This window comes from Cajanus cajan, chromosome 5, assembly GCF_000230855.2.
Source record: "Cajanus cajan strain Asha chromosome 5, NIPB_CcT2T_4, whole genome shotgun sequence".
Taxonomy (NCBI): domain Eukaryota; kingdom Viridiplantae; phylum Streptophyta; class Magnoliopsida; order Fabales; family Fabaceae; genus Cajanus; species Cajanus cajan.
In genome coordinates this window covers 20,561,733-20,579,398 of record NC_138521.1, presented here as the reverse complement: position 1 = coordinate 20,579,398, position 17,666 = coordinate 20,561,733, and the positions used below count along the sequence as shown (strand labels likewise).

Genomic DNA, 17,666 nt, shown 5'->3' with positions numbered 1-17,666 from the left:
TGAAGGGGTGCTGATTGACTAGATGATGGTGGTTGTGGTGTTTGGGTTGGTGAAGGGTGAGTTAGATGGAAGGCTATGAGGTTTTGATTAGAGTTAGACGAGGTCTCAAAAACATGGACTCTAAAAGGTTTGGCGATGGTGGATTCTATTTTCATTCTTGATGGTGGTTAAGGGGCTTGTGTTTGTGGTTAAGGGTGGCTTCTAGTGGTGTGGTGGCTAGTTGTAGGCTTCTTTAGTGGAGGCTGTTAGAAAAGAATGGCCCAATCCAAGAGGGGGGGTGAATTGGATTCAATGACCCTTTAAAAAATTTATCAGAGTTTTTGGATCTTAAATTCAATCAAAACTTTTCTATGACAGAATTTTCAAATGAAGCACTCTTAAAGACTTGTTACAATGATATGAATGCAATGTGCAACTTGATTACAAGACAATGAAGTTCAAATATAATATCCAATTATAGATTTAAACCATCAAAATTCACATACACATGTTAGTCAAGTTTTATCTTCTTTAAAGCACAACCAAGAAGTTACAAAATAAGAGATAAGGTTGAAGAAGATTGCACAAGTCTTTTATACTGGTTCAGCCACTCCACATGTGACCTACATCCAGTCCTTAATCACCACCTGATTAAGATTTGATCCACTATCTTTTAGCAAGAAGGTTTACAAGCACACACACATGCATATACTTCACTACAAAAAGATAACCACTTTCTTGACCCCGAGAAAGTAACCCTTGTAGAACCCACTACAAGAAACTTCACCACTTGAGAAACCCTTCTCAAGATTTTTCACAAAGATTCACAAAGAATAAAATGAAACGAATTCACCTGGAATTCTTGAACAAATCTTTGTCTTCCTCTTTCAAGAGTATGATGATGATGATGATTTCCTCACAAGCTTTTCACAAACGTTTTTCTCTTGGATTTCACAAAGAAAACTCTCCAAGATGTCACACAGACTCTCTAAAACGTTTTTACCAGTTGATTATCAGTTTTTACTCAATGTTATGAAGTTTCAAAAGAGTTCAAACTATTTATAAAAATTCAAACCCAGATAATCGATTATTTTAAATAATAATCGATTATTTTGTTCTTCAGATTTCTGGAAATCAATCAAGAACAATTTAATCGATTATTAGCTGGATAATCGATTATTCCAGAGAGTTGTTCCTGAAATAATCGATTATTTTGGCAAATAATCGATTATTACAGCAAGGCATTCCACTTAGCCCACTTGCTGAAATAATCGATTATATTTAACAATAATCGATTGTTTTGAGTCAGTTCTTAAAACTTCATTTTAAGTCTCAAAATAATTTTCCAATGTTTAACTCATCATCATCTACTCCCTACTTGATTCTAGACAAGATTTGCTCAATGCACAAAGCACACACAGACACAAATATAACAATTCATTTATAACAATTTGCTTCCTAAGCTCTATTACATAGCTACACTTCAAGGTATTTTTCTTGACTTTTCCTTGACTTTGTTTTTGTGTTCAATGTTGTTGTTGTACACTTGTTGTCTCCAAGTTGTTGTGATCATCAAAACTCTTAAAGTCTTCAGCTCCCCTAAGCTCAACAGAGGCTCCTCCTTTAGTTTTGTTTTGATTGTCACCAAGTTCCTCTTCACCTAAGGAAACAAGTGAGCAATCCTCATCTGTTTAAGGATGGTGATAGACATATCTCCAACATCATGACCTTTCTCCATGTTCTTGGTGTCAATGCCAACCCTCTCAATCACTTTTGTAAAGAGCATCCCATAGGGAATGGGTGCCCTTTTACTCCTCTCTTGGTCTCTTTGGTTGAGACAGGACATCCAATGATTATAAATTAAAATGGGTAGGTTGATCTTCACACCCAAACTAAGGTGATACAAACATAACCTATATAGATTGTGGAATAGTTTGCATAAGGGCATCAAGTTGGCAGCCCTTAAGAATTTCTTCAGCTCAATCTTCATAGTTGGTCTTTGTGTTGAGCAAATGAAAGTATCCATGGTCTCTTGAGTAATAATTGGTTCCCAGTCAAGGGATTAGGCTATACCATCTTCTTGACATCTCGTCACAGTGGCAATGATTAAAGGAGTGAACATAATCGTCTACTAGTCCACCAGGCCCACCATTGTGTTAGGCTCCATTCTAGAAGATGCCCAAAAGTAGGCATATGGAGCATGAAACCAGTCGCACTTCAAGTCTACGAACTTTTTCCATCCAACCTTATCCAAGTAGTGCTTCACTAGATAGCCATTATTTTATAGTTTTTGCATTTCTATGTTCTTCCCAGGTAGGAAGGCAAACTTATGTATTCCTTCATGGGAACCTTATTGCTGTTGCGGGTAGCTAGAGTCTTAGGTGCCAATTAAGAGTTGAAGATTTTTGTTTGGAAGAGAGAGGTTTTCTATTTTAGAGGTGGTTTTGTCCTTAGAATGTGGTTGGTAAGGTGAAAGGACGAGAGAGAGAAAAGCTACTACTAACATGACGTGCCTTTATCTATCTCACTTCTCCACGTGTTCTTTTTAAAAAATTGAGGACATAATAACTGTTAAGCATTAAATGAAATATGATACCTTTTCAAAGAGAGAAACAATATGTCAATGTTCAAATAAAAATATTGTCCAATTAGATTAATGAGATGTAAATGTAGGCATAAGATGACTACTGTAACACTTTGAGTCCAACTTACAAGTTTGTTTCATCTATCTTTATTATCTTCTCTTGTGGTGGTAGGTAACAATTTGACACATTTAATGTGAGCAATAAATGTATTTCACCAAATAGTACCTCTTATCCGGTCAAGGAAGCTACTTATCAACTTTCCATACCAAATAGAACTTGTAGAAACAATGTTAATGTAGAGCAGCTATAGTAATGACTTTATCAACTTTTCTCCGTGATTTCAAGGATTTGGTTTTGATCAAAAGTATGATTCTTCTCTTTAACAGATTTGTAAGTTCTGAGATAATATTTTGATTTGATCTGTTAAGGAATGAAACATTCAAAGCAAACTTTATTATTAGTCTCAATAAATGATAAATTATATATATATATATATATATATATATATATATATACATGAGACAAATTATATGCTTTGTCTAATTAACAATCATTTTATAGTCAATCTATGTCTTACACTTTATCTAATAAACCTTTCAAAGACATTTTTGCAAACATTTATTCTACATAAAAATGCTTTATTTTTTAGCATTAAAAATTTGAATTTAGGACATCGTCTTTTGACTTAACAAGACCATATAGTGCCTTTTCAATTGAAAAACATGTTCTTTAAAATCTAGGTTTTCAAAACTAGGATGTTATTTAACATAAACTTCCTCTTCAATTATTCCATTAAAAATGACGTTAATTACATCCATTTGAAATAGTTTAATATTTTTGTGAGATGCAAAAGCTAACATAATTCTGATAGCTTCAACACTAGCAACAAGTGCAAATGTTTTAGTGAAATCTATACCTTTCTTATGATTATAGCCTTGTGCCACCAATCTAGCTTTATTTCTTCAACTTTTCCTTCCTCATCTAACTTGTTTATGAAGACTATTAAATCAAAAGATGATTATGGATCCCTTGAACTTAGAGTTTCAATGCTAATGAACAAAATATTTTTATAAATAGAAAATGTCCTCAAAATCGTCTTTAAAAACTATCTTAAAAAACAATTATTAGATGAAGTGCAAGACATGGATCTTCATAAGACATTGTAAATTAGACGAAGCATATAGTCTGTCTCATATACATTAAATGTTTATTATTCATTGAAACTAACAACAAAAGGCTTTTGAATGATTCATTTCTTAATAGATCAAACAAGAAAATCATCTTAGAACTCACAAATCTGTTTAAGAAAACAAGATCATACTTTTCGTCAGGACTAAGGACAATCCCTAAAATCATGAGAAAAAGTAGATAAGGTCATTGTTGTTGCACTACACTGACATTACCTCTACAAGCTCCATTTTATATGAAAAGATGATAAGTAATCTGCCTCCCTGATTGCATAAAAGGTACCATTTGGTGAAATATAGTTAATGTTCATATTAAATGAACCAAATAGTTACCTACCATCACAAGAAAAGACGATAAAGACAAACAAAGTAAAATTGCAAGTTGGACTCAAAGTGTTACAACGATCATCTTCTTCGAGCTACTATATAAGAAGATTCAAAGGTCAAGAAAGAGACTAATTTACATAAGTGATACACACATATAATTTGTACAAAAATATATTATCTTTAAATTTATTCTTTCTTGTAGACACTCATTACTCTATGCTAGTTATATAACATCTAAGTGAGATGAACACAACACTTGTGTAAGTAGACAATTAACTAGACTTCAAGAAATTTAACTAGAGTTAGTTAGCTTAAGTACAAGATAGCTAGCCATGATTACACTTAACATGGTAGTCTAGCTAGCACAATAAGCCAACTAAATTGTATATATTGTAGCTTTAATCCATTTTGTACTAGTTTTGAGTGAGTATTTGTTGACAAATTCATCAATGTTTATTTGAAAGATTAATATCTTACTATTTATGAAAAAAAAATTGTTTCTAGCAAAATAATGAGACAATTTGGAATTTTATATTATTTTTTATATATAAATGTATACTTTTTATGCTCAATAATTACTTTAAAATTGTGGAACAAATACTTCATAATAAATATTGTGAAATAAATTAAGTAATGCACCTTTTAATATAAATATATTTTTGGCTAATAAATGCATTATTTAAAATATGTACTTATTTGGATAAACTTCTTCAAAAACACTTCTAAGTGAACAAAATAGAAAGAAAAATGCAATCAACTTCTCTATATGATAACCTGAACTTATGCATAAGTTAACTTATAAAAAAAAATTTCCTATTAACTTTTCCAAAATTCTCATTTTTTTAACTCATGCAAAGGCTACTTTAGCATATGGAAAAACTTATTTTAATTTTCCTTGATACTTTTCCCTCCTAGAAATGCTGATGAAAAAAATTATCCAAAAAGTATATTATATCGATGAATTCTAACTCAATTGTGTTACAATTATTATAAACTCTTACCCTAGTTTGATTCTTACAAATAAAAAAAATTAGATGTATATATATTTATATCATATATAATTATGGTTTAAATATATTTTAGTCTCTTAAATATTTTTGACCTCTTAAATTTAAAGTTAAATTTTAATTCTTGTAATTTGGGAAGAAAAAACAAAATAACCTCCCTATAAAAATATATTTTAATACATGTTAAATAAAACTTGCAAATTACTGTATTTGTCATACAAAATTCACCTACTTATACCCTTGTTAATAAAAATATCAAATTACACTCAACTTACGTTATCAATTATGTTATTAATCACTTTAGGAGATTAAAACAACATTTCTGAAATTGCATAGCAAAAAAGTTTATTTTAAATTTAAGGGAACAAAACAAATTTATTTAAACTTATAAGACCAAACATATTTATGCCTATAATTATTATCAAACTTAAGTATTTGGCAAACTTAAATTTATGTAACAAATTAAATTATATTTTTTCTTTTGAAATGAGTGAAAATTATTCAATTCATATAAACTTATCAAAATAGAAAAATGATGACAATAATCTATCCTAGTATGCGTTACATGCAAGGAAATTGAATTTGTTTTTCTTTTTTTTTAAAAAAAAATCTTATTTCTTACCACTATGTTTTTAATATGTTGGTTACAGAATTTGGAAGTGAGATTTTCTGGAGAAACGCATTTAAAATGACTAAAAAATGTAGTTGAATTTGAATTTGGAGAGAAAGATAAGTGGAACAAAATGTTATTAACTGTGAGAACAAGAGCTACGGTTCCGAGACAACAAAATACAAAATTAGAGGTGTGTCAAAAACGTAAGTACAAAACTGAGTCTTGGAAGTCATCAATCTTTCCCTGCAGAATAAGAGATGCAAACGTCAAGCTTCAACAAGTAATGAAAATATGAAATTACGCATTGAAGGAGATTAGTGCAAGGATCTTCCAATAACCACCCTTGCCACGTGCACATAATGTACTACTTTCTCTCAAACTAGTTGCTTTAAGAGGTTCATCTTCTACATGCTCTTCTGATTCTGGAATTTAAACTGTTTCAATGGGAAGAATTCATCTTAAAGAAACCAAATCATTCATATGCCACTCCCAACACCCTTAGCTCAAGTCCCGAGGGATGAAAATCTTTGGTTTTGATATCAGAATTGGACAAAAGAAAAACTAACAATTGGAATAAAATGCAAGATCAGTTTAGGACAGTTAACAGTACTTGGCTTCAAAAGACATGACTTTAGAGAAGGGAGACCTCTACTTACTGTCTACAAGTTGTTAATCTATGTTTCATATTAGGCACAGTTATCATGAGAAAACAGTATGAAAGTGGAGGTACTTCTCATGATTATGATTTTGGCTTTGTCTTAGTTTGGGTTCTAGCTAATTAAAAAAGAAAAAGATTAAATGAAAGGCAATTTGTCTAATGACAGCAGTTTCCCATCATTGCCATAAAAAATCAAAACATCGTGAATTTAAGAGTAGCGGGCGAGTTTTGTTAGATTCTCATTAGTAGCAAATTGCCTTTGTTTCGATTGACTCAATTTAAAAATTTGGCTCATCCACCAAGCTAAGCTACAGTTCCTTTGGGGCAGCTTCATCCTGGAATTGAATCACAGCCAGGCAGCTGTGCTACTACCTATTGGCTTGGCTATTATATCCTTCCTCATACAAGGTCAAAGACCTCCTTTCTTAAACACACACATAGACACAAAAATGCAATACAATGGGCTTTAATTAGTCGGAAACAGAAAAGTAGAATTCATAGAAATTTGTGATATACCTAAACTATATAATGTATTAACCAAATTAGTATGGTCTCATTTCAGGATGCTAACAAATGATGTTTGAGAGAGATAGGTCAGAGTTAAAGCATAAATTTATGCAAAAGTGAAATTTGCAAGTCAATCTAGCTAGCAAACCGTGAGATGAATGTGCTAAAACAAGAGGACGAAAATTTGACTATGAAATAAAGAGAATAAAATGCATAATAAATATCACTTGAAGATTCGTGAAATTGCACAAACACTACCTATTCTTTCTATCCCTATAATAATACCCTTAAATATTTAAAAAATACTACACCAAAACCTCTTAGACATTATATTAAGCCCCCTTAATTATTTGATAAGCATTACATTGTGACTCCATGAAAGAGAGGTTACTGTAAAGATTAAAAAAATAAGAGGTTCCAGTGCAATTTCACAAAACTTAATGTGTTGGCGTAATTTACTCATAAAGATAAGCATGATTTAAAACATGAATGCAACAAATACGACAAGATAAAAAAAAGTTGAAAAAGGAGAGCAAACAATTCATACAAGGTAAAAAACGTGAGATTATATCCACTTTCTAAAACAAAACAATACCTTTATGAGAGCAGAATATCTGGTTATGGACTGCTTGTATACTTTTACAGGTAGAAGAAGTAAGCAAAGACAAGTTGTTCTTCATGTCAAAGAAATCAATTCCCTTGATTGCTAAATGCTTTTGCCTAAATCCAAACAATTTCCCACTGGCTTCACTTTGCAAGTCAGAGATACAAAGTAAATTTTTAATCCAGCTAACCCCTGCAATAATATTTGGATTAAACAAGTCATATGTAATTTGCATGAGTTTAAGACACGGAGTCCTAGATTCTAAGAGCACGTGATATTTGTATGTACTGTTTGAATACAGTTTCTGAAGATCGCTAAATTCATACAACAAATAAACTAACTTTTATGCATTAAGTGACACTTTAAGAAAGCATTTAATGGCTTATTAACGACAGAGGTTTACCATTATATGGAGCTTCAGAGATAAAGTTAGCTGGAAGGCCAACTCCCAAACCAGCAAAAGTGATGCCTACATTGAATCCAATTCCACAACCAGCTCCAACATAGCCTATCACTTCAGGGCCAAACCCAGGACCCCATCCGACACCACAACCAATGCCTACACCCATTCCCCAAAAGGCTCCATGAGTTGGATGAACAGGGTTCCATCTTTCGTACCTTCTAAACAATCCCTTTATAATCATCGGGACCTAAGAACAGAAGCAAATAAGAAATATCTCAACAAAATGAAAAAAGTTGTTTGTTGAAATGCTAAACCTATAATCAAACATTTATAATGACATCAGCATACATCAATGGAGAAACAAAATCATTAGATATTTAACGTAGCCAGTCACCAAAGGAGGTCAAGGGCCCCCAAGAATGTATTATAAATCAGCACTGTGTTTCTATACTACCAAATAAACAAAAAATTGCATTTTAAACTTTAGAACCTGAAGCATATATTTGTGCACTAACACCAGCCCGTTAAAACTATTATGTGCCACTACAAAACAGCATAACATAGCAACATATTTGAACATGTTGACAAATAACAATACCAGTCTCTTTGGGTAAACTTCTTCAGAAGCAGTTATAGGAGAAAAAATAAATAAATTTTTTCATAAGTTAAAATTAGTTTATGTCCAAGCTAATTTGTAGAGGTTCTTTCCTTATTAATTTCTCTAAAATCTTATTTTTAACTTATGCATAAAATAATTTTAGTTTATGAAGAAATTTATTTCTAACTTTTTTCTTATTTGTTTCTCCTATAAGTGTTTCTGGATAGGTTTATGGAAACAGTCTAGAGACCCAGTAACTATTGCGGAATGTATAGAACATTACAAAGGAATGACATCAATTGTACAAAATATCTCTCATCTTTATAAAGCATCCTCAAAGTTTGCACTGGTAGTAGCATCATACTTCTTTTAGAAACCCAAAATAATTCTTGAATGTTAATCCTGATTCCTGAGATTTCTCATCTCCAATGTCCCAATTAGCCAAACATTCAGCAAACAAGTACAAAATCGGAACAGATTTCTCAACATTAATGAGGGTTAAAGTGTAAGCAAACACCATTATTAACTAGAACACGAGTTTCCAACAATTATGGACGAAACCAAACGAAATTAATAGGAAGGCAAAAACAGTGACAGGGAGAAAAACAGAGAAAGAATAAGAAAGTAGCAGAAGGATAAAGCCATAACATTACCTAAATTCTGGTGTGAATCAGTGAATGGAAGCACATAGTTAGGGATTTATTTATGCATTATTTTGGTGCCCCAAGAGACAGGCGTTTATCCAAGATGAACACTGATAAGATTGGTATGAAGCTGGCAACGATGATAAAATTTAAAAATACATAACTTAAAAATTAAAATAAAAAATATAGATATATTATTAACCCAAATAAATAAGTAGAAATATATATATATATATATATATATATATATATATATATATATATATATATATATAAAAGTTTACATTTAATGATAAAATAAATTTATATGTTTCATATTTTGGAAAGTCACGTCATGTGTCTAAAAATAAAGAAGAAAACAAACTTGTTTGATAAATAAGTGATTCTTTTTAATATAAAAAATAATTAGTATTTTAATCTTTCTTTTAAGAGAGTGTATTTATCCTTCATGGAAAAAGTAATCTCTTACTCGAATTACTCTATTGTAAGCAGTAACACTTTTTATAAGTTTTTAGTGGAATTGCATATCTATTAATCAAAGTCAAGTTAAATTGTAATAAGTTTTTTAATTATTTTACGTACTCAATGCTTTTAGTTTGTGAATTATAAATTAATATTTTTCATAATTTATATATGAAAGTTACATTATAATTAAAATTCATATTAAATATATAAATTATATAACTTTATATCACAACATAAATTATTTAGCATGAATTTGAAATAATTTTTTAACATATTTATTTATCAAAATTTAGTTTATAATATAATTTATATATTTAAAAATATTTATTATAAAATTTACATATATAAAACTAAAAATACCCTTCATACATCTTCATAATTTTATTTAAAATAAAATAAAAAGAGAGGGAATGCATGTTATAATATCTTATACTAACAAAATTATTTGTTTGTATAATATATTATAGGCTAAATTATATTTTTAATTTTTAATTTTATTTTTAATATTTATTTTAGTTATTTATCATTTAAAATATTTATTTTGGTCATTTATTTTTAAAATTTTGGTTAATTCTTTTATGAAATATTTTTTCTTTTATTTTAAGACATAATTTTGAATAATTTATTTTTTATCGATTTAATATGTGAAACTTATTATGTTAGAATAACCTATACAAAACTATGAAACTTAATTGATATTTTTATAATGACTCAGCAGGTCACTGCACTTAAATAACACAAGAATATCATCTCAATAGTAGAAAATATAATATCAACTAACCTAGGATTCTCGTGCACCCAATTCTTAAATATTCATGCAACATTATGTAACACTATCGTCTTATAATTCTATTGTTTAATTTGACAGTTCCTACTAAGAGTTCTGGGACTGAGAACACATTGATCTCTGGAGGATTGGACCAAAGATAAGTGGAGTCAAATTAAAAAATGTATAAAAGGAAAATTGTCAAATGGAACCTCATAACTCATTTTTTCTAGAACTCTAGAGAGAAGCTAAAGTGAGATCATTTCTTTCTTCTCTTTTCTTTCTTCTTCTTCTCCCTTACTTGAACTTTCCTTTTCTAGTCTTTCCTTAGCTGATCCAAGTGGGTTGTGAGCTGAAATCTGAGCTTATGAAGGCATAAGATTCGAGTTGGTATCGTACAGAGTTCCTTTTCTTCTCCTCTTGCAAATTTGGGGTCTCCAAGAGGTAAGAGAAGCAGTGATTTTAAATTAAGTGTGTAGTTTGTGTTGGTGATGATCAGAATGAATCAATTAAAGGTGTTGAGTGATTGAATGATAAAGTTGAAAGGAGTTTAATGGATTGTGTGTTCAAGGGTGTTCATGGAAGTTCAAGCTTAAGTTTTGATTGATTTTAGTTGCACGTTGATTATGATGGTGAAATCACGTTGTATATGTTGTATTTTTATGGACCTTTTTTCAATAAGAGGATTTGTATGAATTTTTTTAACTTTTTATCTTATTCAATTTTTATTTATCTTAATTATTTATGCATTAAATTAGTTTTAAAATATATTATCAATATATAAAAATAAATTTTGTACTACTATATAAACTATTTATCATAAATTAAAAATATAATTTATATGTAAAAATATATATATTTGTAAAAATTTTAAATATAATTTTTATTTCAAACATATTATATATATATATATATATATAATTCATTAAAAAATTATTATATATAAAAAAAATGTCTATGAGTTACATGCAAAATACTGGTTCTTTTAAAACTCATAAAACCTTTTTACAAGTACTAATTATTTAATTTTTTTTTTCAATTTTTAAGTTCCAAGTTAAAAATTCAAAATCATATAAAACTTTTATTGTAATTTCTTTTTTCAGTTTTATTAAATCTTGAATTTTAATTATTTTAATTTTCTTTTATTTTCCCCTCATTTAAGTTTCACTTTCCTCCTCACTAGGCTCTAAAAACTTCATAAACCAAAATCATCCCTAAAGCTCCAGCACTCGCAACATTCGAGCTCCCTCTCTCACGCACTACATTATGCATCTTCGAGAAAACAAGGCATAACAATAATCAACTCGTGTGCTTGAACCTGTGTGAGGAGCTCCCTCTCTAAATCTCTTTGATATGTTTTTCACTAAAATTGTCTTTATTTGTTAGGGTTTCCTTTTGGGTTTTTGTTTGTGCTTGAACCCATATGAGGAGCGCGAGACCAACAAGGTGCATCAAAAATCACGTTCTTTCTTGTGCGCATTTTGGTAGTACCAGTGATTTGATGTTCTCTACCACATTGTATTATCTTTCTACAAATTCCTCTTGCTCTATTAGTGGGAAGCCAATTAGTTTCGGTGGCTTGGGACACTAGTGGAAAAAAAGACTTTTAAGATCGGTTATTTTTTACTTTTAAGATCGGTTAAAAAATTGATCTTAAAAGAGATGATCTTAAAAGCTGAACTTTTAAGATCCGTTATTTAACCGATCTTAAAAGTCCAGCTTTTAAGATCGGTTACGAAATAAGCGATCTTAAAAGTATCAGGTTTAATTTTTGTTTAATTTTAATAAATTTATTAATGTAACAACCCTCATATTTGGCCTCTCAAGGATGCTATTTTACGACACTTCACTTCTCAACGTGTTTTGTCCTTACTGCACATTTTCTGGGAAACTTCCTAGAAGGTCACCCATCCCTATATTACTCAAAGTCAAGCATGCTTAACTGTGGAGTTTTGATGAGATAAGCTACCGAAAAACAGATGCATGTTGTCAGTATAAGTAGTACAAATTAATTCATTTAAGTCATTCTCAACTATATAATCTCATACTTATACTATTTTTGGATCCCTCTCATTTTGGTGTGTCCAGACCACTATAAAAATATAATAATTATATTACCAATAATCATAATTATATTATATTTAATTAAACTATTTGATGGGATCCTAGCTTGCTTGAACTTGAGATGATGAGCAAGGGAGAGGACGACTTCTCCAAGGATCAAGTTTTTCAAAGGTGGCACAAGGTTTTAGGGTGGATGATGATGGAATGGACGAAAATGGAGGTTGGGTAGAAGGTGTTTGATGAAAGGCTTGAAAGGTGCACTCTAGGGTTGGCTCACTTCATTGATGATGAAGGTCACTTCTAGGGTTGTTTCTCTCAAGGTGGAGATGGGAGGGAGGTGGCCGAATTAGCTAAGGGTGACTAAGGAAAGATATAAAGGCACAAAAGGCTCTCTTTATATTCAATATCCAAAGTATTTACATGATGCATAGCCTAGGGTATTTATAGGAGTGGGAGGCATCTAGGGTTGCATTTGGAGAGTGCATGACCGAAATTCACAAGCCAAATGCACACCAAATAAAATGCAAATTAACCCTAGATGCAACTTGGTGGCCAAGGATGGAATCTTTGGGATTAGTTAGGCTACATCTAGGTGCATGATAAGACCATGCAACCTTTGCCCTCCACTTGGGCCTAAGTCTTTCTAAAACCAAAAATAGGTCCAATAGCCACAAAAAAATACGTCTAGGTTTTTGTTCTCACCCTAATCAAATACCTTAGCCCAAAATTAAAAACCTATGATCTAAAGCACCCCATAATACAAGGGTAAAATGGAAAATACAAAAGAAAATAAATCCTATGACTAAAATACCCCAAAATAGAAAGGTAAAAATGGAAAATCAAAGACAAGGGTAAAATAGAAATAAAAATAAATGTTATGCTAATAAAAACCTAGGAGCTAAGGTCCAAAGGCTACTCCTCCTATGGTTTTTCAACACTAACCCATTCCTTTTGTTTCCTTCAATACATCACCTCTTGGACTTCTTGGCCTTAGTGTTATTCCATCACTATTAGATTGAAAGTTCATATCACTTTATATGTTTATATCAAATTTTGTTAAAATTGAACAACAACTTGAAGGTAATCAAAGTGTTCATATTTTAGTATATTTTGAAATGTATATATTACGTCAATTTTGTTTTATAAGAATGAAGTATCAAATCATCTTGAATTAATATAAAATTTTGTATATATGAGCTAAGAGTAAAAAACTTTCAATCTAACAGTTGAATTTATAAAATTCACATTTAATATAAAGTTATTGAGCGGTGTAATACTTAGTAAAAGTTACACTAGTGTTATTATAACCCTTCTCTTTTAAAATATTATTTTTATAAATTAAATTTTAACATTTTAAATAAATTATTAAGTAACTTAATATATTTATTCATCTTAAAATATGACTAAGGGAGGCACATGCGAGGAAGAATGACTAAGGGAGAGCGTTGCATTTTTTAAATATTTACAGTACTTTTAAAATCGGTTAAATTTTAATCGATCTTAAAAGTACTTTTAAGATCGATTCTTCTATGATTTATCTTAAAAGTTATGTCTGATACAACTTTTAAGATCGGGTATTAAAAGAAGCGATCTTGTATACCACTTTTAAGATTGGTTCTTTTGTAACCGATCTTAAAAGTTGTGTCAGACATACCTTTTAAGATTGGTCATAAAATATATGATTTTAAAAGTATTTTTAAGATCAGTTAAAATTTAACCGATCTTAAAAGTGTTCACATTATTTACAAAATTGTCACTGCGTCACTATTAAGATCGGTCACCTTTTAACCAATCTTAAAACCTCGATTTTAAAACTAGTTTTTGCACTAGTGGGAGGATAAATGTTATCAATCATTTTTCTAGTCTTTGAATCAATCTGTAAGTATATATCTTCATTTATTTGCCCTTGCATTGTAGACTTATCTTGAAGTGTTGTATTCATACCCAATTTAGAAGTCTATTTTGTTGAAGAAGGATTTGGCATTAAAATTGGTTGATTGGTTAGTGCATATGCATGTGATCTATATTATTTCATTGGGTAAAATAAATGGTGAAAAGTATAAATTAACAAGATGGGTAGATTGAGTAGGCAGACATATCCTTGGGTTCTCCTTAACAAAGATTGTGTTGGTATTATTATATAAATTCATTGAATGAATGAATATGCTCAGCTTGTAGTTTTTGGGAATTAACTTGTAGCTTTGGATTTTTGACTCTCATTTATGTAGTTAATTAGGACCTATTGGATATATATTTGATTTAAGGAGTCCTTTTTTAGGCCTAGAAGTCCTTTCCCCATCCCTCTTGGGTTTACTAGACTCACCATGACTAACCATAAGCTTGGCCAACATCTCTCTAAGGGCCTCATTATTTTTTCTATTTTCTTCTTCTTTCTTTCTATTTTCTTCTTCTTTCTTTATATTTTCCTATTCCTTTTTCCTAATATATTCTTTTAATTTCCTAAGTTCTTCTTTAATAGAGCTCCTATCACTATGAGAGTTACAACCATGCACATTACCTCTTAAGTCAGACGAAGCGATTCCCAATAAGGTTTTGAATGAGACAAATATAATGCATATTGTTATTCCTAACAAATGTGTTAGTGTTTTAGAAAAACATAAGTACAGGCAAGTTGAAAAATAGAGAATATGCATGTAGCACCTTTTACACCAGAACCAAGACAAAATGAGCTAAGCACTGGATGAAGTCTGATCAAAAGAAGGATATACACAAGACAAAGCTACCCACAAACTACAAACCTTACATTATAGCAAATTTAATCCTTCTTTCCCAACATAGACACAATGCAAAATACAGAACAGAGCACGATCAACAAAGATAAAGGGTAAAAGCTAGAAGACATTAGATGAAGAGATAAAACGAAATCAAGTCCAGCACAAGAAGGAAAATAATGAAGCCTCAGATAATACAAGACCACAGACGATGGACAAATCTAAATCAAAGCATTCTAGATGGAGTTAAAAGTTTGCAAAGCTGACCAGACGAAAGAAAAAGTCAAAGTCTATCTTTTAGATGAAGACTCAAATATACAGACAAAAACGAAGAATGATGGATTGCGTCTGAAGTCTACTAAATCACAACGAGAAGTACTACTTATCATCCACACTCTCAGAAGAATACATGAAGTCATCAAAAATAGGAGAAGAGAAAAGATAAAAATTGACTAGCGCTTATCCACAAGTCAAAGTTGCATGTCTCAGAGCAAGTACACCTACCAGTCAGTAAAAGACAACACTTCTACAACTACAATGCCAGGAAAGTACATATATGCCTAGGTCATGATTGAAGTCAGTCATAGAAGTAAACAAACGGTACAAAAGACTTCATGTAACACAGATTCTTAATGTAAGATCAAATGCATTAAATACAAGATCTACAAAGCCTAGACAAACCAAACAAGAAAATCTAAAGATGGTTGGTCAAGCAACAAGATCAGGTCTGAAAAAAAAACAAAAGAACATTCAACAAATACTAGACGAGGCCTACTACAAGTCAAAACCTTGAAGTATCAGATGAAAAGCCAGAACAGGGCTAAATCTGGAACAAGACAAAGATGGGTTAAACATCAAATGAAACCAGATGGCCAACTCTGATAAAAGAACAGTCAAGGAAAGGCACATCATGAGAATCAAAAAAATCAAGCTAATTGAATAGACAAAGTATAATATGTGCACTAGACGACTATGAGTCTAATATCAGACGAAAGTGTGTCAAGGAAAATTTCCAGTGCAACATAAGAAATTAGATGAAGCATGAGTCAAAGATCAAAAGAAAGTCAACTACGCACAAGACGAAGGATAGCATAGACTGAAAGATATTTCAAACAAAAACAAAGTTTGTCCATTTGTAACGTTGACCAGATAAAAAGAAAGTCAAAGCATTAAACTCAAATGCTTAGACGAAAATCACAAACTAAGACGCATAGGACTAACAGACGCAGACGAAGATTGTCTCGCAAGTACCTAAAGAATCAAGTCTCAAAGGACCAATCAAGGCATCGTCTATAATCACTTAAATGCTCTCAACATGATAGCGTGATGAAAGAAAAAGAAGAAAAGCACGAAAAGCAAAAGCATGCATGTGTTAGAAAAAGTACATCATTTTTTCAGATAACGACAACACTCTATAACTACATAACCGAAAAAGGACAAAAATGTTCTTAGGTCTCTGCTAATTTCAGACACAGCTGCTAACAAGGCAAATAAGACTTCACACAAGGTCTATAAACAGGAAATAACATTTAATGCAAAATCTTGAACATTAAATGAAAGATCAAACCAATCATGAACGACTATATCTGCTTCAACGGACACTTGCAACGGGCAAATTCTACAAGACAATATATATATCACTATCTCAAAACTTGAAAGTTTTGGCTTTTGCATTTTTAACAAAAGTGATATCAAGCCCACGAAGCAACGAAACCAAAGATAGAGCGTATAGAGTCAAATGTACCATAGTATAGTTATCTCTGTAGACTAAGGAGTTCCATGTGTGTATCTTAGGAACATGAACCTTAGTGAGTGTATTCAACTTATGTATCCTCTCTATGAGAGTAAACCAAACACTCAATCGTTGTAAAAACTGTTTCATACCTTAGTGAGTGTACCAACTTATGTATCCTCTCTATGAAAATAGCACAAACACTCAAACCAAACTTGTCTAATCATCTTTTGTAAAGCTTGAAGAGGCTAGGGAAAAAATACTTGTAAAGCCTAGAAAGGCTTATCAAAGAATACTCACTGGGAGCCAGAAGTGGCTTAACAAAGAATACTAGCGTCAATGTGTGAAGTTGATGGGCCAGGAGTTGGTCGAGAATACTCATTAGGAGCCAGAAGTGGCTGATCAAAGAATACTAGCATCAATGAGTGAAGTTGACGGGCCAGGAGTTGGTCGAGAATACTCATTGAGAGCTAGAAGTGGCTGATTAAAGAATACTAGCGTCAGCTAGTGAAGTTGACGAGCCAAGAGTGGTTGATAATACTTGGGACCAAGAGTGGTCGTGACCTAGGTGGTCTACAATACTCACTGCGAGCCTGAAGAGGTTGAATAAACAATACTTGTACTTCATTGAACATCTAGTGGAACCTTTCATTTGAAGGAGACTGGACGTAGCTCAGTTTGAGTGAACCAGTATAAAAATACTTGCACTACACTTTAATGTTTTAGACGCACTTTATTTGGTTGATTTAATATACTGAAAACTTCGTCCAATGCTTGTCGTCTATTAAAACTATC

At 31.3% G+C, this 17,666-nt stretch overlaps 1 protein-coding gene across 1 annotated transcript; it reads right to left on the bottom strand.

Annotated features, from left to right (window-relative positions):
* Window positions 1-5,815: 5,815 nt before the first annotated feature.
* On the bottom strand, window positions 5,816-9,280 carry LOC109791664 (Putative membrane lipoprotein). Its single transcript, XM_020350983.3, has 4 exons — window positions 9,122-9,280; window positions 7,871-8,117; window positions 7,459-7,659; window positions 5,816-5,941 (listed from the first exon to the last, which is right to left on the bottom strand). The coding sequence occupies exons 2-4, from the start codon at window positions 8,109-8,111 to the stop codon at window positions 5,931-5,933; spliced, it is 453 nt and encodes a 150-aa protein (XP_020206572.1). The 5' UTR covers window positions 8,112-8,117; window positions 9,122-9,280; the 3' UTR covers window positions 5,816-5,930.
* Window positions 9,281-17,666: the final 8,386 nt, after the last annotated feature.

Bases quoted from the DNA above. Each gene is read 5' to 3' on its own strand.
- LOC109791664 (XM_020350983.3), bottom strand. From the start codon at position 8,111: ATGATTATAAAGGGATTGTTTAGAAGGTACGAAAGATGGAACCCTGTT. The intron at 7,660-7,870 runs GTAAACCTCTGT...ATATTATTGCAG, and splicing joins CTCTGAAGCTCCATATAATG to GGGTTAGCTGGATTAAAAAT.